The sequence below is a fragment of the Cygnus olor genome, chromosome 18 (assembly GCF_009769625.2).
Source record: "Cygnus olor isolate bCygOlo1 chromosome 18, bCygOlo1.pri.v2, whole genome shotgun sequence".
In the NCBI taxonomy this organism is placed as follows: Eukaryota; Metazoa; Chordata; class Aves; order Anseriformes; family Anatidae; genus Cygnus; species Cygnus olor.
In genome coordinates this window covers 6,040,563-6,063,237 of record NC_049186.1, presented here as the reverse complement: position 1 = coordinate 6,063,237, position 22,675 = coordinate 6,040,563, and the positions used below count along the sequence as shown (strand labels likewise).

General features: G+C 51.5%; 3 protein-coding genes, 1 long non-coding RNA gene and 4 other non-coding genes across 8 annotated transcripts in view; 3 read left to right on the top strand and 5 right to left on the bottom strand.

Annotated features, from left to right (window-relative positions):
• Positions 1–301: 301 nt before the first annotated feature.
• On the top strand, positions 302–374 carry TRNAR-CCU. The gene has a single exon. It is a non-coding gene; the product is annotated as a tRNA-Arg (tRNA).
• A 441-nt stretch (positions 375–815) lies between these two features.
• Positions 816–888, bottom strand: TRNAR-UCG. Its single transcript has one exon. It is a non-coding gene; the product is annotated as a tRNA-Arg (tRNA).
• A 2,123-nt stretch (positions 889–3,011) lies between these two features.
• TRNAR-CCU lies at positions 3,012–3,084 on the bottom strand. Its single transcript has one exon. It is a non-coding gene; the product is annotated as a tRNA-Arg (tRNA).
• A 347-nt stretch (positions 3,085–3,431) lies between these two features.
• On the bottom strand, positions 3,432–3,504 carry TRNAR-UCG. The gene has a single exon. It is a non-coding gene; the product is annotated as a tRNA-Arg (tRNA).
• A 1,484-nt stretch (positions 3,505–4,988) lies between these two features.
• LOC121057168 (5-hydroxytryptamine receptor 3A-like) lies at positions 4,989–9,742 on the top strand. Its single transcript, XM_040530941.1, has 9 exons — positions 4,989–5,034; positions 5,221–5,381; positions 5,898–5,942; positions 6,039–6,148; positions 6,754–6,920; positions 7,635–7,795; positions 7,937–8,147; positions 8,376–8,495; positions 8,660–9,742. Exons 1-9 carry the CDS (start codon positions 4,989–4,991, stop codon positions 8,872–8,874), a joined length of 1,236 nt encoding a protein of 411 aa, XP_040386875.1. The 3' UTR covers positions 8,875–9,742.
• Positions 9,743–9,884: 142 nt separating this feature from the next.
• Positions 9,885–13,084, bottom strand: ATP5PD (ATP synthase peripheral stalk subunit d). The gene is made up of 6 exons (XM_040530797.1): positions 12,936–13,084; positions 12,315–12,443; positions 11,518–11,614; positions 10,621–10,692; positions 10,222–10,284; positions 9,885–10,085 (listed from the first exon to the last, which is right to left on the bottom strand). The coding sequence occupies exons 2-6, from the start codon at positions 12,434–12,436 to the stop codon at positions 9,954–9,956; spliced, it is 486 nt and encodes a 161-aa protein (XP_040386731.1). The 5' UTR covers positions 12,437–12,443; positions 12,936–13,084; the 3' UTR covers positions 9,885–9,953.
• A 90-nt stretch (positions 13,085–13,174) lies between these two features.
• KCTD2 (potassium channel tetramerization domain containing 2) lies at positions 13,175–21,763 on the top strand. Its single transcript, XM_040530798.1, has 6 exons — positions 13,175–13,471; positions 14,761–14,869; positions 15,532–15,623; positions 16,317–16,412; positions 17,601–17,726; positions 18,352–21,763. The coding sequence occupies exons 1-6, from the start codon at positions 13,190–13,192 to the stop codon at positions 18,379–18,381; spliced, it is 735 nt and encodes a 244-aa protein (XP_040386732.1). The 5' UTR covers positions 13,175–13,189; the 3' UTR covers positions 18,382–21,763.
• LOC121057100 overlaps positions 15,720–22,675 on the bottom strand; it is a 14,288-nt gene continuing 7,332 nt past the window's right edge. The window contains exon 2 of the long non-coding RNA XR_005813625.1: positions 15,720–15,832. This is a non-coding gene — a long non-coding RNA (uncharacterized LOC121057100). The remainder of the gene's footprint in view (positions 15,833–22,675) is intronic.

Genomic DNA, 22,675 nt, shown 5'->3' with positions numbered 1-22,675 from the left:
CCCCCACCAGCCCGCCCCCGATGCAAGCAGCGCTTCCTCCCCGGCTCTTCGCACAGCTGAGGGGGGTGCAACCCCCGGCTCTTTGGGGCTGGGGGGAGGGCGCAGACCCCCGCAAAGGGCCCGGCTCCTGCCGGGCCGACCCCCCCCACAGCTCACCCCACAGCGGGCAGCGAACCGGGGGGGCTGCCCCGGGGAACGGGGCTCGGTTGATCCCGGACCCTCCCCCCCGCAGGTAAAAAAAGAAAACCACGCGGGGAGGGGGAAGCACGGCCGGGGGGGGTGGTTTTTTAGCTTTTGTCCCGCCCCAGTGGCCTAATGGACAAGGCACTGGCCTCCTAAGCCAGGGATTGTGGGTTCGAGTCCCACCTGGGGTAAAAGCACACTTACACCCCCCCCAATCCCCCCCCCACGTACACATCAACCTTCGTGTTTTCTGTCGCAGCACCCTGCTAGGAGGGGCGATGTCCCGTCCTCCCTGCCCCCAAACGGCCCCATAACTCACCTGCCCTCCCTGCAGCAGCAAACCAGCCCCGGGCCTGAGTCCCTGCCCTTTTATCCGCCCCGAAATCGGCCCCAGCTGCGCCTGAGCCCCGGTGCCTCCCGTTCACCCCCGGGATGGGGCTGCAGAGGGCTTCGGGGGTGCTGCCCCGCCGGGAAGGGGTGGAAAAGGGTCCCCCGGGAGTCGGCAGGGCAGATGCTGCCCCAAAATCGGTCCGGGATGGGTACCTGGCCTCGAGTGGTGCCCCTCTCGCCCCTAGGGTGGCCCTCACCCGCAGAAACTAAAGGGCTCTGGGATCTCTTCTGGCCTTTTAAAACAACCACGAAGGGACTCGAACCCTCAATCTTCTGATCCGAAGTCAGACGCCTTATCCATTAGGCCACGTGGTCCCCCATGCCCCCATTTTGGGACACCGGCACACACCGTGGGGGTCCCCCCCATGGTCCTGCCACCCCCGAGCATCCCCCACATCCCCACCCCGCACCCCCAGAACCTGGCTGGTTCCCCCAGCCCCACGCTGGTGACGAGGGGGAGTGTGTGTGTGGGGGGGGCCCTGCCCCGGGGGGCCCCATGTCCCAGCAGGTCCCCGCAGAGCCAGCTGTGCCCCAGGAGTGCTGACACGGGATCCCATGGGCATGCTTCTGAGGGTGGCAGAAACTCGAAACACAGCTGCAGGTCACCGCTGGTGAAGAAAGAAGGGCCGAGACAGCCAGATTTCCAGGACAAGGCGTGTTTCCCATGACAGCACTCAGTGGTCAGGTCACGCTGTCAACGAGCCACCAGTGACAGCCACCAGCCCCACTATAATGTGACACTGGGATGCGATGAGCAACACCACGGGCGTCTTTAAGCTCCTGTTCTCACCTGCGTAGCATCGATAATAGCTCCTGCACGCTCCTCGTGGTTCAGCTTCGCTTCTCCCCCAAACCTGTTTCTCATCTAATCCTAAAAAGGTAAAAGAGCTGCGGGGCAGGGCAGGTATTTTAACAACTCCTGCACCCACAAGAGGTTTACGTCTCCTGCACCCCCAGGATATTTTACCTCTCCTGCCCCTACAGGAGGTTTTACCTCTTTTTATTTATTTTTTTTTCACCTTTTTCCCGGGGGCGGGGGCTCCGCGCCAGATGTGCGCTGGGGTCCACGTGGCCTCGCGGGGAGGGCGCCCGACTGCGGAGCTGGAAGCCGCAGGTTCGAGTCCCCGCCTGGCCCCGGCTGCTCCACCGCAGCGATCCTACCCCAGGGCTGTAGGGAGGGCTGCAACGAGCTCCTCGCTGCTTGTGCCTGCTCCCTCTGCCCACCGGCAGGGAATTGGCAGTCCTGAGGAAGTCCCGTGTTCCTGCTTATTGCTGGGGTTGTTTTATTCCCCCTCCTGCACCACGGTCCTTTCTTGCCGGCTGGCAGAGCAGCTCCTAAGGAGCGGCACACGTTCAGCTTTCTGCTGCTCCCGGAGGTGGGAGAGGAGAGAAATAACAGAAATACAACCTGGTGCCACCAGAGTGAAGCCCATCATTGATGGAGTCACCCAGACCATGCACTGAACCAGCCAGGGCCCCTCACGATGCTGCCAGGAGATCCCAGCGTGACTTCCAGGAGAAGAATCAAGGAAAACACCGCACAAAGGAAGCCAAGAGGTCACCTTGTTCCTGAAACTGAAAGCATGCTGAGCTTTGTGTCCTTCCCAGAGTTTGAACAGCATCAGATGGCTCCTGGGGGCTTCTGCCACCCTGGTCCCAGGTAACGCCAGCCTAGAGGCACCTCCCAGCCCTTTCCCCAGGCCCCAGGGCAGGCAGGGCTTGCTGAGCGGTGCAGGACCTGCAGCTTGCAGCAGGTCACTGCCCAGGGCTGCTCAGGGTCCAGCACCGGGGTATTGGCAGGGCCGGTTCTCAGGGTTTGCTGCTTTCCAGGCAGCAGAGTCATTTCCTCCCACACCTAGCGGAGAGAAATTACTTGGAAAGAAACGTCACTTTAGGTTTTGCTGCTGGGATATCATGCCTGGCTGCACGCCCTGCTGCTGGATAAGGCATCCACCCTCGCACCAAAGCCTGGGGAGGTTTGCAGCAGCTCCTCGTTGCTTCCGTTTCTCATGGGATCTCAGCTTGGACCACTGGCCAGGAGCAGAAAATCTCATTATCTAGACAGCCTCGCCTGCATGCCTTGGCTGTTGCTGGCACAGCAAAAAAGCCTGGAGCTGCTGCTTGGATCTCTCTGCCCCCAAAAGCCTGTCCTGCTCCACCTCTTACCCCCTGCATTCCCTCTGTGGTCACCCCCCTTGCAAACTGTCTGCAGAGGGTGCGCTCAGACGTGCCCCCCCAGCAGCTTTCCTTTACTCTGCCTGCAGAGCCCAGTTCTGGGTGCTCCCATCGCATTCATCTCCTTAATTAATTTCCTGGCTCACAGGGGAAGAGAAATTCCTCCTCCCCACCCACCCACCGCCTCTACCAGCACGCCTGGGAGCGCAGCACCGAAACGGGGAGGAAAAAATCGGAAAAAACGCTGGCAGCGCCCAAAAGTCCACCCCAGATGGGACTCGAACCCACAATCCCTGGCTTAGGAGGCCAGTGCCTTATCCATTAGGCCACTGGGGCTACGCTGGGGGCGCGTCCCCGCCCGGCCGAACGGCCCCGACCCGCCGCTGGTGGTGCGGGGGCTGCGGGATGCGTGGGTGCTCCCACGGGGGACATGGGGACACGGGGACACGGAGGACACACGGACACACGCGGCCTCGCGTCCCTCTGCCCCCGCCACGCATCCTCCGGTGGGATGGGGGAAAGTGGGGAGCAGCCGGGAACCCCCCCCCGTGGGGGTCGAGACAAGGGGAAATGGGGCGTGGGGGCACCAAACCCGCGTGGGACCCCCGCCCTCAGGGGTGGTGAGGGGTGAAGGAAGGGGAAAAGAGGGAGAGCGATGGAAAAGAGGGGAAAAAAAGGAGCGGCGACCACGAAGGGACTCGAACCCTCAATCTTCTGATCCGAAGTCAGACGCCTTATCCATTAGGCCACGCGGTCACAGACGCTGCAGCCCCCGCCGATGCCGCCAACCCCCAGCGTCGCCCACCGCCCGCTCCCACCCGGGGCCTGCAGTACGGCTGTGCCGCCCTCCGTCCGTCCGTCCTGCCTTCCCTCCTTCGGTCCTGCCTTCCCTCCGCCCTTCCTTCCCCCCGCCCTTCCTTCTGTCCTGCCTTCCCTCTGTTCTTCATTCCGTCCTGCCTTCCCTCCCTTCACCCTTCCTTCCCTCCGTCCGTCCTTCCCTCCCTCATGCCTTGGAAGCTGCAGAAGGTTTGGGGGCCCCGCGAGGAGGGGTGATGGATGAGACCAAGAAAACCTGCAAAAGGCAAATGGGGTATGCCTGTTCCCCACCTGACACTGCATGGGGGGGCTGAAACCCACCGAGAGCACCCCATGCGGAGCTGCACGGGGGGGGGGATGTCACACAGAGAGCGAAGCAGAACCGAGGACCCTACAGCAGCAAGACACCGTGGATACCAAAAGCTGTCAGAGCAGCGCAACAGATTCACAGCTCCAGTCTGCTCACATCCCACCTGCTGCTGGTGGATGTAAGGGTTTCTGGAGGACAAGTCCTAGCACCGCTCAGTGGGGTCACTGTTGTCTCACCTCCAGCGATGCCCACCAGCATTAGCTCCTACAGCCAACACCCCCCGAGCCCCACCACACGGGTCGCTCCTCTCCCCATGCCCCTTCTGTCTGATTCCACCCCTGTTCTGTAGCGCATACGCTTCCCTCCTCCTGTCTCCCACAACCAGAGGCCACAGGGCTCGGGTACCACCTCCGACATCGCAGGTGAATGGGACTTTTTGCAAGCACACATTCACCGGGGCTGTTCCCCTCTCAGACTTCTCAAAAAAAAAAAAAAGTCTGAGACCTTCATCTTAGCTCTGAGGACTTGGAGCAGCAACTCCAGAGCACAGGAGATCGGCAAGGAGATGGAAACGGAAAATCAGCGGGTGCAAGAAAGGCTCGGTGCTTTAGGAGCTGGGGACACACTCTAATGCCCCACACCCTGGGCTGCCACGGAGCAGGACCAGGCTGAAGGGGGAGCAGCCTCTCCTCCGCCCCCCCGGCACCCCTCGTGGCACACAGGCACTAATTCCTATTCCATTTCAGTGGGGTTGCAGCAGCCTCTAAGCCCTGTAAATGGGGGAAGATTTGCTCTTGAGTGGCTCTGGCTCCTAGCCTCCTCTCTGTGGAGATGAGCCCTTTCTTTCCCTCTCCCTCAAATTGTTGGATTTTTTGTTTAATGACCTTCTGATTCCCTCACCACAACTAAAGACCACTCCCAAGAGCCAGCTGAGTGCATAAATCCATTAGCAAAGTCTTCCTTCCAATGCAAATATAGAGTCCGGCTTCTGTTTACAAAATACCCATCCCTCATTAATAAATACCAAATCAACTTCCACATCACAAGTGACGTGTCTTGGGCCATCCGTAAGGGACACAGTACCGTTTGCCTCCTTATTTGGAAGCAGGAGAAGATGCAGCGAGCTTTTATAGCTATCCTCACCCTTTCTCTTGGGACAGGTAAGTTAATGAGGACTAGAAAAGCTTTGAGGAACTCTGTTCTGGTCAGTTTGAGAAGGGGTTTGCCTGGGTCATTGATGCTTTCCATACCCACAGCTCCATACCCTTTCTCTTTTGGTACATCTCTCGTTCACAGGTTGAGACCTTTCCTGATCCTTTTCTGATTCAAGTGGATTTTTTTCCTAGCAGGGGCTGCTCCCAGGTACATCTGCACGTACTACGATGTCATCGAGCACCTGAACATCACCTCCCACAGCAAGCTGCACGCGCACATACTGCCAAAGACGAACTGGAAGGAGCCTCTGGAAGTGAACATGGATTTTATGCTGATAGCTATTCTCTCTGTGGTAAGGACGCAAAGCTCCTCTCAAGTCTTTATAGCCCAGAAATGCACAATTGCGTGGTCGAAGCCTGAGTTTTTTGTGAGGCAGGGCTGGGCCAGCAAGGCCACAGGTACAAGAATCAACCCCTTCCACTTCTTCAGCTTCCTGCTGTTTGAAAGCATTTGGGGAAGATCTGGAGTATTTTCTCCCACCTTCTTCTAGGAAAAACTTGGAAAGCAGGCCCAGGCCAACAGCCTGCTTTAGACCAGGCTCTAGGAAGAACTGCACGGAGTGCCTTAACTAAGCAATTCGGACAGGATTGCAGAGCACCGGTCTGTTAATGCCAACATCTGTATTTTTCAAACCATGGGATCTGATGCTTCCACTCTTCTCTTCAGTCGTAGGACCAAGACCCTCGACCTCTCCTCCTGGGCTGAGTTTCCACAATCCTGCTTCAGGAGCAACAGTGGAGAGCTCCTGGGCTCTGCACAGGATGTAGCTAAGAAAATCAGCTAAATCTCTCCCATTCTGTTTCTCTAGGCTGAAAAGCTGCAGACAGTCACTTTTTATTTCGTGTTGAGTTTGGTAGGTTCCTTCAGACCATTTCCCTCCTGTGACACCCAGCACAATGGCTGGGGCTGAGCCCAGCACTCATCCCTCTCCTGCACCTTCTGCCCCCAGGAGTGGAGGAACGCCTTTGTGACTTGGGACCCGCAGGATTTCTGCAACATCTCCAAAATTGTTCTGCCAATGGATTCCTATTGGTCGCCCCCCATCTTCATTTTAGAACGGTAGGTCCTCCTTTCCTTTTTATTTACTGGCTCAAGAAAAATACTGTGGATGCAAACTGTTGGTAATGTTGTAGGAAATGGGATAAACTCGTTTGATTAAAAGCTGTTCCTGTAAGCTAAGTGTAACCAAGAACCTCGTGACTTGTAATACTGGGAAGAGTTTATACAAAGCACTTTGTGGCTCAGTAATGTTGTAGCATCTCCAGAAATACCCCATCTAGGCTGTAGTTAAACCTGAAGAAACGGCAGGGACAAGTGATGTAGCAAAATGAAATTACCCTTAGCAGTTTTTATAAGATACCAGGTAGATCACTTTGGATCTAATAGAGGGTTGGGCACAGCCACTAGCTCTTTAGCTTCAGGGGGAAAGGATGGGGAGGCAGCACAGCAGAGAGCCAGCCAGTGAGCCCTTTCCCCGGGTAAGGGTGGGAAGCACAAGCCCCAGGTTTCCTCTCCTTGCTGCTCTCCTGCACACTGCTGCATCCCATGGCTGTGTGACAGCATGGAGCCCCCCCAAATGGATGCTTACAGCCCAGGCTTTTGTAGGATTTAGGAGCACTGCAGCATCCTGGAGCTCCGTCACTCCCCATCTTTGTTTCCTGCAGGGTGAACGAACAGAAGTCGGACTTGGAGTACGTGGTTGTCACGCACAATGGCACCTTCAACACAAGCCACCCCTTCCAGGTTACCTTAACATGCAGCCTGATGATCCTCAAGTTCCCCTTCGACACCCAGACGTGCAACATAAGTATAGCTTCATTTCTCTACCCAGGTACAGTGGCAAGCTAAGTTTTACCACAACGGGGCTAAACTTGCAGAAGGAATAGATGAGGTGGGCCCTGGCTGATCCTGGGTTCCCTCAGCAGCACCGCACGCTGCTAGGGGAGTGCTATCTGGTTACAGGGGTTGAGGTCATGTAACATCAGGGAAAACGAGCTAAGAGTCATCTTATTTGGGCATTTTTTCCCAGCAACATCTCTGGGAGCATTTGGGATGTTCTCTGGCAAGTCTTCCCCTTGGGACTGGTCTTTACAAACCAAGTGACCAGCTTGCAACAAGGCTACTTGCTCACAAATGTTTTTGCAGAACCAGCCTCTAAACATAACTGAAAGCCATGAAAATTAGAGGATATTAAGGCTGATTTCAGGGCTCCAAACAGCAATCAGAGTTCATCCCAAGAGGAAAGGTTGAAAAATAAGCGGAGGTGCCATGAAATCCCCCAAGGTGCCATCTGCAAAGGACAACTGTCCTGACCCACCAGATTCCCCCTCTGTTCCGCATTCGCAGAGGTGCAGCCAAGACTCTGCACTGCAGTCCTTTTACATTTCTCCCTCATGGACTAAGAAACCTCAGCAGTGCAAGAACCGTCGCCTTTCCCCATCTGCATGCACCCTTAGTTGGGAGGGAAAGGGAGGGGAAATAACTAATCTTTTATAGAAAACTAAATTCCGCAGCTTTTCCCCTTCTCTCCCCCTCGCCCAAGCAGTAACAGACCTTGTCATGAAAATCAAACGGACACCAGCTGAGATGATGAAAAACAGCCAGAGTTACTTCATAACTGATGGAGAATGGAAGTTCACCAACCTGAGCATCAGTGAATACAGGGAAGGGTTGGATGATGAAGAATATCCAGTGATCGTCTACAAGGTACCGCAGTACATTCATATTATATTGCACCAATATAAAAAATAAAAAATGAAACCAGATAGTTTTTCACATTAGGGAACGAGCAGTCACTCAACGCATTATTTTATCTCTTACCTACATTTCTTTTACCTTCTTCAACAGATTTCCATGGAGAGACGACCTACTCTGTATATTCTGAACCTGATCCTGCCAACGTGCGCACTGTACCTGCTCGATATGGCTGTGTTGTTTGGACCCAGCTCTCTCGAGGAGAAAATCAGCTTCCAGATTTCCATCATCCTGGGCAGCTCCATGTTAGCCGTGATTCTCAACAACATGCTTCCTACTTCCTCCAACGAACCACCCATAATAGGTATCCACCTCTACTGAATAAAGACTAACGGATTTTTACACAGGTACTAATGCTAGGAAAGGCTACTGGGCATTTATGGACCCACAAATGATACCAGTAACAGCTAAATTTTACCATATTGCTGGAGACAGCAATTTCCCCCTTCCTCACAATGCAAGTGAACACAGGCAAGATTACAGATTCAAGAAAACGGCCCCAATTAATAAATCTTTTCCTATTGTTCTGCAGTGATATTCTTCTTAGGCACCTTCCTGTTAATGATCATGGCTGTGTTAGACACCTTCTTCCTGCTGCATCAGCAGCACAAATCCCTACGCTTAGACAAGGCTCTCGGAAGCATCCAGCAAGGTAAAAAAATAAAAAATAAAATAAAATAAATTCTGAGCCAAGTAGTCCAGGTTACCTGAACTTCAGGTTCGAGTGAGGGCGGGTTTCCTCTGGGCAACCAGCGCCCCAGGTTGGTCTTGGCAGTCATTCACCAACTGCCCTACTCTGACATCTGTTCTTTGCAGGTAGTCACACCAAGCTGGCAACGACAGACGCCAACAACCAGGCCATGAAACACCTTGCCAAGAAGACCCAGGAAAAGGGGCAGCAAGCCAAGCCCCGCTGGAAACCACAGGAGCAGGACCCAGTTCTACCAGTTCTGGAGAAGGTGCTTCTCTACAGTCACTTATTCTTGTCATTCTTTTTTTTTGCTGTTATCTCTATAAAATGGAGCAGCTAGGGACCAGCTCATTCAGTCTCAATGTTACGCTCATTCAGTCTCAATTTTATTGTTTCTCATCTCTCTGCTGTCTCGTTTTTTTCTCCTGCTTGGTTCATAGAACTGCAAATGTTTCACTTGCCTAAATTAAAAAACAAACCAGGGCATAAGATCTGCATGGTACCCGCTTTGTATCCTAGTTCAGTAAAACTACGTATGTTCTTGCAGTGCTCTGTGGGCTAGCAAAGTACTTGTACAAAACAGTAGTGGAATCAGGGGATTGTACCTTCCTTCCATCTGACAGTAATTCTTACCACAACCACGTGCCCCTCACAATAGGAAAAGGGAATTAACGTCCTTTTTTGTCATGGAGATGTTTCCATTCTGAGGAACGGTGGTTAAGAGTTCCACCTTAGGTAATTAAATAAATCAATGCAAGTACGAAGTCTTTGTTGTATTGTTTTTGTGATTACTGAGGTCTGCATCATTCAGAAATCCGAGACAGAGAACAGTAGGATAACCAGGACTAACGGGGTGATACTTGGGAAGTTTTTCAATATCAAACTTCTGAACCTATTCTCATTTACAAACCTTCAACTCCTACTGCAATTGACTGCACCTAAACCACCACAACTAGAAAACAGCCCCAGACCACTGCCCATAAAACTGAGGGATACCTCCCACTGCATCATAGATCACTGCTAAATACAACTCCTTTCGTGGTGCTGGAGTGTAAGTCCATCTCCTGAGCAAGAACTCCTCCGCAAAGGCTACAAACAAGCAGAAGCTCGATACTGAACTACATTCCCAGCACTACGTGGTTACAACGGGGAATGGATGGCTTGCTTGTCTTACAGATGCTGCACTAGGAATCGGTTTTATCGTCAGGTTCTGGGATCTTGGTACTTGCTACAAAAATCAAGTTCACAGGTAAATGAGAAAATCCAGGAAAACCCGCCTGTTTGCACAGCCACCCACAGTTCCGCATTTCTCAAAACCGTACAACCTCATATCTACGATCTAGCCACAGACAGGAGGGAAAATACTTTATTTAGATCATAGAATCTGACAGTCGTTAGACAAACTGCTTCCAGACCAGCTTACAGATCAGCAATCGGTTTGTGAGGCCAGAATGGATGCTTCTCCTTATCCAGTTTGGTTTCAGGAAACGCTTCAGCCATGTCTTCAATTGTCATTTGTTCAAAGGGAATCATGCTTTTGAGCTTCTGAAGCTTGAAGTAGGAGCAGAGACAAAAGTGTTACAGGTCACTTGTCAGCAAGAAAGAGCAAAGCACACACACAGGAAAGAACAAGGTGTAAGCCAGGCAGGACTAAAGAGAATATTCACTAAGCAACGTCCAGACTTACGTGCTGTTCATACTGGGCAATCCGAGCTTTGGAAGCTTGCACGTACTCAGCGGTGTTCTTCGCCTGGAGGACAGCAAAGGACGTGGTGAACACGGTTACGATGAAGGACAACAACCTGAAGCGAGCCTGCAAGCCCACACACTAAGTTTGCAGTAAAATTAACTATCCTGACACTAGATAAATCAACAAAATCTTGATCAAACCCCAAACAGCCAAACCCTCCCCAGTGCAGAGATGATCTTGCTGAGCCAAGAGCCTGCAAAGACCAGAGCCGTGCTCCGTCTCAGGCTGCCCTGCCTGCGCAGACGACCACGCAGAACACACCTTCCTTCTCACCCCTTCCCATCCGCACAGAGGTCAGAGACAAGCCCGGCCTTTGGGCACAGCGTAAATACTTACAGATTCCTGTTCTTGAGCATCAATTTTAGCACTTTGTGTATCCACGGGTTCAGGAATCTTCAGTGCACTGAACTGTAAATTGAAGGCGAAGACTTTAAATGGTTTGTTTGCTTGAAATAATCCTTCACACCAAGGTCATTTTCCCTAGCAGAAGGGGGCCGTTCTCTCCTTTCTCCCTAAGACACGCTCACAACTGTTAACGAGCTTTCTAAAACTGATCCCTGCAGCTTGAACGTGTACTTCACGGGCAGCACTGCTCACCGGGACGCTTCAAGCAACCTTTTCTGAACTGCACAGCATCACCAGGACACACAACGCTACACACATTCACCACAGCACCACGGAGCGCAAAGCACAGCATCACGAGGAAGCAAGGAAGTCTAACGCCATCTTAAGACTTGTCCCATCACAGTCAGATTTTCCCCAAGACAAAGTTTCCAGATCCAGCTGAGGTCTGTGGGCCCTTGCAGTCTCGCAGCAGCCAGTTTCCCTACTGCCAGTGGCAGCGCGTGACCTTCAGCAGAAGCCTCCCTCCTTCCTATGGGGTATGGCAACCCCTGCAGGCACCAGCCAGCTCTGCACTTTCCCTGGTCTGCAGACCTGCGCTTCTCACCAGCCGTTTGCTCCAGGAGAGGCACTACCCGAGCCCACTCCCGCAGACACAAGGATGTATCGAGTTTTCCTTCACCAGCTTTCTCACTGTACGGTGCCCCAGGTTTCACCCTGAGAGATGGCACCGAAGTGACCTCCTCACGGTGAGCGACACCAGCTGCAGGACACGAAGCAAGGAAACTTACCGGAACTCCAAACACCTTAACTCTGGTATTTCCCACTCCAAGACGTTCCCCATTTAAGCCTCCAAAGATCATCAATGCGCAGGCTGACAGAGGTACTGACCTTCTTCTGGAACTCGTCCACCATGCCGGCCTTAGCAATGGCAGCCTTGTAGTGAGCCCAGTCGATGGCGGGGGGCTTCTCCGGCAGGCTGGCCAGCCTAAGGGGACAGGGGACAGCAGTCACCACCAGGGCCAGAGAACAGCAGTCACCGCCAGGGCCAGCAGTAGCCTCGCACCGTCATTTGCTCTCTGCCACAATTACTTTCCAGAGCGTTAGCAGAGCCTGCTAAGCTTAACTGCAAATATCTCCAAGTTTCTCATTAGCAACTAACAAAGAGCCAACCCTGCAACTTCCCCCACCCTTGAAACAGACTTCTCTGCATGGACAAGGCAAATTCAGCCTGCAGCCCTGCTGCACGCAGCACCTGGATGCAGCCCTTGAAGAAGAGCTGGGCAGTTTTCGCAGCACTAACTCAGAGGCAGGCAGTGACAGCACCTGTAACAGCCCACGCACATCAAGCGGCAGATGCCAAAGCACCTGACAGAACTCGTCCATTTGTGCGGCATCTAAAAGAGCAACAAAGCTTTAAAAATATGTTTCCAACACACCAAAGCAAACTGCTTTCACAGAACTGCTCTTTGACGCCGCAATTATTATTTCACTGAGGAGGATTAAGCAAAGATGATTTGAAAACTAAGATTAAACCAACAGCTGTCTTGAAGACGGCCCGTTTTAATGTCTCCTGGAGCATTTTGTAAGACAATAATTACGGACACCAGCTCAAGCTGGGCCTGCAGAGGCTGCGCAGCCCACCGAGGTCCGGAGCCGTCGGCGGCGGGCGCGGGGCCGGCACTCACCGGGCCGACAGCGCGTCGCTGCGGGTCTTCAGGGCGTTGAACATGGCTCGCTGGTTGGCGGGCACCCTCTCGGCGAAGGCGGCCCAGTCGATGGCCTTGAGAGCGGCTCTGCGGCCCGCCATGCTGCGGCTGGGGCAGGGAGACGGGGATAGCGGCGGGAGGGAGGTCAGAGAGGGGGGAGCGTGGGGGGGGGGGGCCGGGACCGGTGGGGGGCACGGGACGGGGACAAGGACGGGGACCGGGACAGGGTGGGGCAGGGCTGGGGGGGGGGATCCGGGACCGTGGGGGACAGGGGAAAGGGCCCGGGACTGAGGGAGGGAGGGGGCTGGGGAGCGCCCGGGACCGGGGGGGGGCGGTGGAGGTGGGGGGGGGGGGGGGGGGTGAGGCACGGGGCAGGGCTTGGGACCGGCGGGGGGACACCGGGGGGAGCACGGGACCGAGGGGGGGGGAGGCTGGGGAGGCCGGGGAGGCCCTGGGACCGGTGGGGGGGGACACGGGACAAGGCCCGGGACCGGGGGGCACCGGACGAGGCCTAGGACCGGGAGGGGGGGCGCTGGGGGAGGGCCCCGCCGCCATCCCGGGAGCCGCCCCCCCCCAGCCCCCCCCCCGGGCCCCGCTCACCTTGAGCAGCGCCCGCCGTCCCCTGGCGCCGCCGAGTGACGCGCCGGAAGCCCCGCCCCCTCTCGCCGGAAGGGGGCGTGGCTTCGCCACACCCTCCCGGAAGCTCCTCGCCGCCGCCGCCGCCGTCCCTCGGCGCTGCGCCCCCCCCCCCCCCCCGCTCCGGTTCCGCTTCCGCCCGCGGTGCCCCGGAAGCGGTTCCGCGCCCCGGAAGCGGCGGGCGCGATGGCGGCGAGGAGGCGCTGAGCGGGCCGGGCATGGCGGAGCTGGCGGCGGCGGAGGGGCCGCCCAGGGGCCGCACCCCCAGCCCGGGCCCGGCGCCGGGTGCCGGGGGGGTGCCGGGGCCGCCCAGCCCCCGCTCGGCCGCTCCGGGGGCTTCGGGCACGGCCCCGGCCCCGGCCCCGGCCGCCTCCAAGTGGGTGCGGCTGAACGTGGGCGGCACGTACTTCGTGAGCACCCGGCAGACGCTGTGCAGGGAGCCCAAGTCCTTCCTGTGCCGCCTCTGCTGCCAGGACGGGCCCGAGCTGGGCTCCGACAAGGTGAGGCCGCGCCGGGGAGCCCCCGGTCCCCGTCCTGCCCCGCCCCGGTCCGGCCCCGTCCCGCCGAGGACCCCCCCGTGCTGCTGCTGCAGGGCCCGAGCCCCAGCACAGCGGGGAGGGGAGCGGGGCTCGCAGCGGGCTGCGTTTAGGGCTGCTTTCTGCCGTGAGCTGCTCTTACAAGAGGTCGCAGCGCAGCCGCTTTGCTTGTTTTGAAGCCACCGGCGGTTATCGTAAGGGTTTCGTGGGTGGTTCTTGTTGTAATTGCAGGGTGTCGTAAGGGTTTTGCAGTTCTGTTTGGGGTCCTTCTTGTGATTGCAGGGGTTTGTGGGATCCGCCGCACAGGGCTCTGTAAATATTTTCTGGATAGGTCACACTGAGAATTGCTCAGGTCTCCTGCTGCTTAAGAGTTTACCTGGAAGTTAAAACCTCCTTGTAACAAAACCTCCTCGTGACCACAATAAGCCACCAGCCTCAGCAAATAGAGGCGGTGATCACAGAATCCATCACAGTATCACTAGGGTTGGAAAATCCCTCCAAGACCATCTGCTCCAACCCTCCCCCTGCCACCCATGTCACCCCCTAAACCCTGTCCCCAGGCACCTCACCCAGAAGACTTCACGTTTTTTTACCACTTTAAAGCAGCCTGCTTGGCAGGTCAGACATTGCTTTAAGGAAATGATGCGGAAGACTCCTGCGTAGGCTCTGTCAGCCCTTCCAGGCTGGTTCGGGAGATGCTTTAGTCGTGAACTGTTGGTGAGCTGATGATGTTAGTTGTTGTCTGCCAGCCTGCCAGACACTGCTCGGAGACAGGGCTGGGGCACTGCAATTTGCATTTTTAGTGGTAGGAAGAAAAACACACACCTACTTTGAAGTTTAACTCTCGTATGCTGTTTACCAGAACTGGAAATCCAGTTTTTTTTTCCCAGAGTCACCTAGATAAACTAGTCTGGAAAACAAGATTAGACAGAGCACAAATGCCAGCTTTGTTTTTTTATTATTGCAGTGAAAAAAAACTTAAGCGCTGCTTTTCTCTTTGGTTATATAAACTCTGTTCATAGAAGTACTTAATGTGAGGCATCTTCCAGCACCATGGAGCTGCAACATTTGTAGCTGAGTTCAGATACTGAAAAAAACACTGGATAAAGTGTGGAGTCACTAATTCAACTTTTACAGGCAAAGGAATCCGTTTCTTAAAGAAAAGCTGTTCTATTTATCGTTTTCAAATGAAATTATCTTTTTTTCTAGTACCATTTAACTATGCCTGCTTCATTCCTGTGCACACTCAACAGGATGAGACAGGTGCATATCTCATCGATAGAGATCCCACCTATTTTGGTCCAATACTGAACTACCTCCGCCACGGGAAGCTTATCATAAACAAGGAGCTCGCAGAAGAAGGTAAGAGAAAAATCCGGGGTAGAACCAGAAGCGCTGTTTGACAGAAGCATGACAGCTGCCATCAGAAACGTGTCCGAGCGCATCAGGGCACCGACAGGGCAATGTGTAGCAGCAGGAGCAAGCCACAGTTCCCAGCAGTGCTGTTAGTATTTAGCTTCCCAGAAGGATGCGTGTTAAAAGGGATTAAATCATCAGATTCTGCATCATTCTGGAAGCAGAGGCCTCTAGTTTATGGTACAGCCCATCACTGCTCTGCTTAGCTCAAAGGCTTCTTTTAGCAAGCCATCTGATAGAACATCTCTTCTCCCTCCACAGGCAGCAGTAACAGCAGTTCTGCACAAGCAAGCAGCTTTGGTGACTTTCCCTTAGTGAGGGAACACCACAGAGATTGTGCCATGAGGTTTCCGTTAAGCCCACGGAAAGGGGGATAATCTTTAAGTACCCTGTAAGCCACAAAAGGAGGTGGCAGCTAGTTGGTCACCTTCTTCCAGCCTGGGAACTGTGAGATCCGTGGCAGTCTTATTCAGCACCCGAGGATTTTATTACATGTGGGTGAGATTTGGAGGCAGCAGCAGGCGTTGCATCCTTGTAGCTGAATCATCTTCATTCTGCCCTGTGTAAAGTAACAGAACTTCTGTCTCTGCTTTTCGTTCCCTTCTTAGGGGTCCTGGAAGAAGCCGAGTTTTACAATATTGCATCTCTCGTGCGACTGGTGAAGGAGCGGATACGGGATAACGAGAACAGAACCTCTCAAGTAATGCACATGAAAATTTGCGTTCTGAAGTCAGTCATTTTCTGTAGCCTAGTAGGATGCGTGGCTGTAGGCACGTCCAGTGACAGTTTTTTTTTAGCTTAGTTGTCTTTAACAGCAGGGATCCGTGTTTTTCGTTAGATCCAAGGCACAGCTAGGAAAAAGTATCCATTACGGTTTCACAAGAACAGGCCACAGTCATCTTGTTAACGCTGCAGGGAAAGGCGATGAACAGTTAAAGAAAAGGGCTGGGAGCAAAGATGGGGAGTTACAAGCCAAAACACACAGCCTCAGGAGGTAAAGAGTAGTTCAGTTCTTCTCCAAACCGTTTTCTGCCCTGTATAGCTGTCTTTTTGTGGCAATTTTTCCCATTACTGATACTAACATACTCAGGAGATTCAATTTCAGAAGGAAACAGTCTCAAAAAGCAGTAAATGGCTTCGAAAACCAAAGTAGCGTTGCTTTCACTTGCATTTAGGCACCTGGAAGGCTTTTAAGAGAAGTGTACAAACTGTCTGTACCCATTTTAGAATTGCTTGGATAGTCACAAAGATGAAACCTCAGTCCACGTGGCTCAGACTTCCTCAAATAACACAGACAGAGCAGACCTCATTAGTTTAGGCTAATTAGTTTCCTTGCTTGATACCAGTGCAACAATTATTTAACTCCTGCTTGTTTTTATTCCCCATGCTTTAGGGACCTGTGAAGCACGTGTACAGAGTCCTGCAGTGCCAAGAGGAAGAGCTCACACAGATGGTGTCCACTATGTCTGATGGGTGGAAGTTTGAACAGGTACCCATAAGCAGTCTGACTTGAGCAGCCGTCTGGTTTCGTAGGATAACTGAAATGTGCTATTTTAAAAGGAAATACGTTATTCTATCCACCCATGATTCAGTAGTTTGGGAAATCTGTCAAAAGATACTATGCATTTGTTGAGTAAATAGTGGTGTGTGGTGTGGAAGTATCCAACAGCTTAAAAGGTCAAGGCAGCAGGGACCAGGGGAACAAAAAAAAAAGCTTCTTGTGGCTCTCTTTTGCCCTTAACACAAACAAAAACCTATTTATGTTACCGCAGGTCAGTAATGACAGCCCCCCAGTCTTGCTACAGTGAAACTGTATCAGTAGTCATCTGTGTAGGAAGGTTGCTGACTGCACATGCCTCAAATATGAAGCTCTCTCTTAAAATCCATTACAACGTGGAAGTTAGGGTGCACACTACACGTTAAAGTTTCCTGGATATACACAGTTGATAAGAACCACATTGCTTTCCTCAGATTTTTTTGGGTTTACTATCTGGAAAGCAGAGCAGAGTTGTAAAAGACAAATTAGCCCTGCACTCTAGGATGGCCTTTTAATGTAATAATGATAAATATGAGACAGATGGGATTTCTTGGACTGAGTCCAGACCTCTCATAACAGTAATATAACATAATCCTATTTATGCAGTTATCAAATTCCATCCTGATGGCTTGTATGCCAAGAGTGGTGCCAGTTTGCTACGTGTCCCTTAGTTAATCCAACGTTTACCTGTGGTAAAGAATTGCCTTTCCAGTGTTTATACATCAAAGTCAGAAAGCCAGATTTGAGACAAGTTCAACACAGACACACAGTCTGGATCGAGAAGCCTGGACCAAGAGTCTGCACTGCCTTGCCCTTATATGAATTAGACATTATATATTGCAAAGCCTGATGCATTTTTTCTTCTTTCTGCCCTCAATGATTGGGAAATGTTGTGTTCAGCATTACAGACATTTCTTCGTGAGGCTCCAGGTGCCACTAGAGGGCTCTGGAGCTTTTCTAAGTCTGCCTTACAAAGGCACAGAGAAGCCTGTGATACAGGAGGGTGCTGGAAGGGGTTTGGCTTGTTGACACTGCAGGTCAGAACAGCTGGACAGCTGTAGCTCACAAAGCGACTGCCGGAATAAAGCAGAAGTCAAGACTTGTTTATAGTCCTTACCTTGGCTGTCTCCTGTTGCACAGCTAATCAGCATTGGATCTTCCTATAACTACGGAAACGAAGACCAGGCAGAATTCCTCTGTGTTGTGTCTAGGGAACTCAACAATTCTACCAACGGCATTGTCAAAGAGCCCAGTGAGAAGGCGAAGGTAAGGCGTCTGCTCAGACCTGTTGACTGAATGTGAGAGGGAAGTTCTGGTAGAATATGAGAGGGCACTGCAATGTGACACAGCACTGGAACAGAGAGGTTGTGGAGTCTCCTTCTCTGGAGGTACTCAAAACCCGCCTGCATGCCATCCTGCACAATGTGCTCTAGGTGATTCTGCTCAGGAGAGGGGTTGGACTAGATGATCTTCAGAGATACTTCCAACCTCGGCCATTTTGTAATTCTGTAAGAAGAAAAAAAAAAATAGAGGAATGACTTGAAAAAGGAGGACATCATAGCAAGGACCTTTGAGACTGGTCACATTTTGTGGTTGAAGCATGCTGTAGGGAGGAGACAGACTTTTTTCTCCCTCAGTCCATTCTTTTTCCCTAGGACAGCAACAAAAGATTATATTATTAACTCCTGGAAGGCAGCTAAGTGGGATTTCAAGAGAAGGGACTCAATTTTAACCAGCCTGACAGTCATTGTGGTAGCATAAAAGCCAGCAAGGTGCTCTCATTCCTTCTCTTGTTAGTCCATCTTGCCTTTGCAAAAGCCAAAGACTTGGAACATGAGCTTATGCATCTGAAATTGTCTGAGTTACGGCTCTTTTTTTTTTTTTTTTTCAGATTCTTCAAGAGCGAGGATCCCGGATGTAATTCAAGCGTCTACTCCTCTAAAAATCCCAGATGTCAAAAGGGCAATCTAGCTGGGCAGAGCATCTCTCCGCAGTGCAACCGTGCCCCTGTACAGTAACCAAGCTACCACAAAGCAAAGCCGAGCCTGTCCTGCCAATGGCGAGTAATTCTGGTCAGAACCAAAGGCTTCCCTCCTACTCTGGAAACCAAGAAAAGAAGAGACTCTTCCAGTTGGATAGTCCTTTCTACAAGTATCTGTTTTACTTTCTTGGCCAGCGCTGCATTGAATTTTTCCAACAATGGCTGGGCTGGATTCCCAGATGGAACCTTTGCAAAGGTTGCTCAGGTCCCCAGGCCCTTGTAGTCAGTCCCACCTTGCACAGGCTGCCATGGGTGGGAAGATCTGTTTGAGCTGTGCCATTTCTTGCACCCAGGTCTACCACCACCAGAAAAGTGCAAGGACCTTGCAACGCTCCCCCTCCTGATCAGCCACCCCCCCACAGATCAGAACAGGGTTTTAAAAGGAGGAACAAAGCAACCACTTGTAAAAAGAGAAGAACTTTTTTCATTCGTGCTTTGTATTTGTTCCTTGTTCAATTCCTAAGAGCTGAGTTTAGATACTAAGGGGAGGGGCGTTGTGTGTACATCCAACATGGGTCATGCTGTTAATGCTATTACGTACGGGCTCCTGGCATTTTCCAAAGCCCATTGCTTCTCATGCATAAACAAAAAGAGACCTGTGTTCACCCAGAATGGTGGTAGAATAATAGTTCTGTCCTGTACGCTTCTCTGTTGAAGAAGAGCGGCAACATCTTTTCCCCTTCGCTACCTTGCCATGACCATATCTTAGCCTGGTGCAAAGTCACAAGGTTAGGGACTTGTTGCTGCCAAGTTCAGCTTTGTCTTGTCTCCAGCAGCATGAGCTCCACTGCCTTCCTTCTCACCAGAGTACTTAGGGCAGAATTTCTTTTGTACTGTAGCAAGCAGGTAGGTTTTTCACCCACGAGATTCTTTGCGGAGGAGATCCCCTATTTACACGCAATGATTTATCTGCAGCCCCCTCATGTACCCACCTTCAAGAGACCACCTCAAATTACAGAGGGGCATCACAGAGCTGGGGAGGGGTGGTGGTGGTGAAAAGTTGCCAAACTGTTGTAGTGTTTCTTGTCCAAAGTGATGTATCGACTTCTGTGACTTTTTTTTTTGGAATGCCTTGGATGGATGTGCAAAATGTTTGTTTGTGCCTCTTGAATCTAATCTTAGCCAAACTGCAGTCACAGCTTCCCTTCTGTTAACCTGTGCCATCCCTAACCAAGGGCATGTCCCTTCTTGTCTGGTAAATGGAATTTCTTAGGAATTCACTGCTGCATGTTTTTCTCCTTTCATCCTGGCTTTGTTCTTTGTAGCCTAAGTGTCCTGGTATTTGGGTCTTTTGAGTCAAGTCCCAAACTGACAGTAAATGCAAAGTTTCAGAGATGCTGGAATTCACAGGCATTGCTCAGAGCAGGTGATTCTCAGTAAGGTATCAGAAAATTCCTCACCTGGACTGAGGAGCTGGGCTTCTTTCTGGAGGAATTCAGCTACCTGTGGTCTCCTTAAAGTGTTAAGGCAGAAATAGGTATGTTTCCCACCTTATCACTTAACGCTGACAGGGCTACCCTTAAGGGAAGCAAAACATTACTAAAGGTCTGACAGCCAGTTCAGCAGAAAGGGCACGCAGCAAAGGCACTGAGCAACACTGCTGCACTTGGCCTCTTTTCAGTCCTTCTCGATGTACACTGACCTGTCCTTTCCCATCCTTCTTTGCCAATATACCTCCTCCTCTGGAGGTTCTGCCTCGTTCTCAAGAGTGACTGGTCAATTATCTGTGCTAGTTTAATCCTGGTAACAACAGACCACGCCAAATGTCTTTGAATTCACATCGTGTCAGTTACAGGCTGTTGAAACGCAGCTGGCTTGCCATCATGCTGAAGAACCCAGCTCTCCTTCTCTCCATCTTCCCTGTTTATAATGTATTGAGATGGTACTGGTGTGATTAGACCATACGCCTTGGCTGGGCCTAAATAACACTGTGATGTGTATAGATATCTCTCCTCTGTCAGTATCTCGTAGCCTCAGTCATTGTCCATCTGTGCTCACAGCTGAGAAAACAAGTGCATGTATGCAAGTTAACAGCCTAAAAAGCCCTCCAACTCTCACATTCATCTGTCTTCTCTCCCTTCCTTGGAGGAGGGAGTTTCCAGGAACTGTCAAGAAATAGCAAGCTAAAGGCAACAGGAACTGCTTGAGCTGCATTTGTCACATCATTGCCAGCTGAGCACCTTGCTGTTCAAACCATGGAGCTCATAGCAACACTAGTGATCATGTGAAGGGAGACATTCTGTCCAGTACAGCTCGAGTAGATAAAAAACAATACCTCGTTGCTTCTTTTATATCTCCAAAAGCACCATACGTGTGGAAGCCCACCAGAAGACTGCCTGATGCAAGAGCGATACCATCGCTCTCCCCACCGAGCCACAGAGAGCCTAAAAACTACCACTACCAGTTGAGTGGAACAGCTGTTTAACGGATACACATGAAAGACTATCAACATTGCATCTTGGTTCTCCAGGGGAAGATTGAAGTCCCCTTGGCTTCAATTGTGTGGTCTTTAAGTGCAACAAAAAGAGCTAACAGTAGAAAAATGATCTGGTTGTTACTGGACACTCAACTACTTGTGCGATATTTAGGACCAGGCATGAAATCCATCCCAGAAGGTCCATTCCCAGTGGAGGATTTCTCCTTTGCTGACTATGCTAAGTCACCTTTGCCCTGAGACCACGGGCTGGTCTCAGCATTATGCACAAGTTGCATCCCTTCTGTGCTCAAGACAGGGCTTCTCCTTCTGTTGCCTTTCACTCAGTCACAACTATATCAAAACCATCACTGAATTAAGAATAAATTTGTCCCATTCACTCTAAAAAAAAAAAAAAGCATTCTGTGAGTAGGGTGAGTGAGCAAGGGTAGAGCTACTGGATATCCAAGAGTGCTTGCATCTCTTGGGAAGGTTCACTTGAAAGCATTAATCCTAGGAACGGAGAGCATGACCTTTTGTTTTTTTAAACTTTCCCAGTGGCCTAAATTGTTCCATTATGGCAAGACTGGAAATAACCTCTTAAAGTGTCTTTGTTTCTGCACATTTTTAAAAATAGATTTTCTCAGGGGTGACTGAGTGGGCTGAGGCAAAGGGGGCATGGTTCCTTGCAGGGCAACGGGACGGAGCAGCTCCCCAGTCCTGCAGCTGGGCCGTGGGCTCCTCCCCTCAGGTTTGCCTGCAAACCGGGAGGTTTTGTACAGTTTGTCACATGTCAGTGCCCTTTGCTACTGTTTCTCTTTGTTTATTAAATGTGTTTGAATAACACTTAAGATGCTGTGATTATTTTTTTTTTTTTTTTCAAATAAAGATTCTGAAATGGGTTTGAAAAGTTTGAAGAAACAGTCTGCAGCCTGCCGCTTTCTTTGCATCCATTTGCAACTTTCCACAGCACTACTACGTTACAGGGGAAGAAACACAGATTAGGAACCCGCATCTGGCTCCAATTCATTTATAACATTGATTTTCCAAGAGGAAAATCTAATTAGGTTTTGGAATCCTTCTTGGTTACTTTCAGAGAACAAAAGCAAAAATCAAAGCACTTTTCTGATTTTCTCTTACACAAAAGAAGCTAAACTACATATCTTTTTACCACTTGCACTGACACCCACAAACAAGCAGGATGTTAATACAAGCATTAAGCATGAGCTACTAAGACAGAACAAGGATTTTGATGTCTTTTCATTTACTAAACCCGTACTTGAGTGGTCCAGCATGCATGGCAGAAAGGTCTGATGGTCTGACAGCTTTGCCCCTTCCTGTCTTACAAAAGGCCCCCACTGAACATCTGCAGAGGCTTGCAAACAGCTCTCTGCTTTCCCACTCAAGGCGAAAGACACAGCATTCTTGCCATCACCAAGACAAAAGCAGAACAAACACGGGGGAGGGGGGTGGGAAACGCAGTTTCTTAAGAGCTTCCCCTTGTGTTCTGAGCCTGCAACTGTTCGCTGGGAGAGAGAGTGCCCCGGGCATGTAGAACTTGCTCTGAAGCCCTGGAGGGCATTTTAAACACTTGATCTATCTCCACCCTGAACACAGCCTTCCTGTGTGTGTCTTCAGCAAGACAGGGGATTAGCTGGGATTTAGATTCTTTCCTGTTTACAGACCACTGCAATTCAAAAATGCATGAAGCAGAGGTATCAGCAGATGGGCGAGCAGCAGGGAGGTGAGGAGACAAAACCT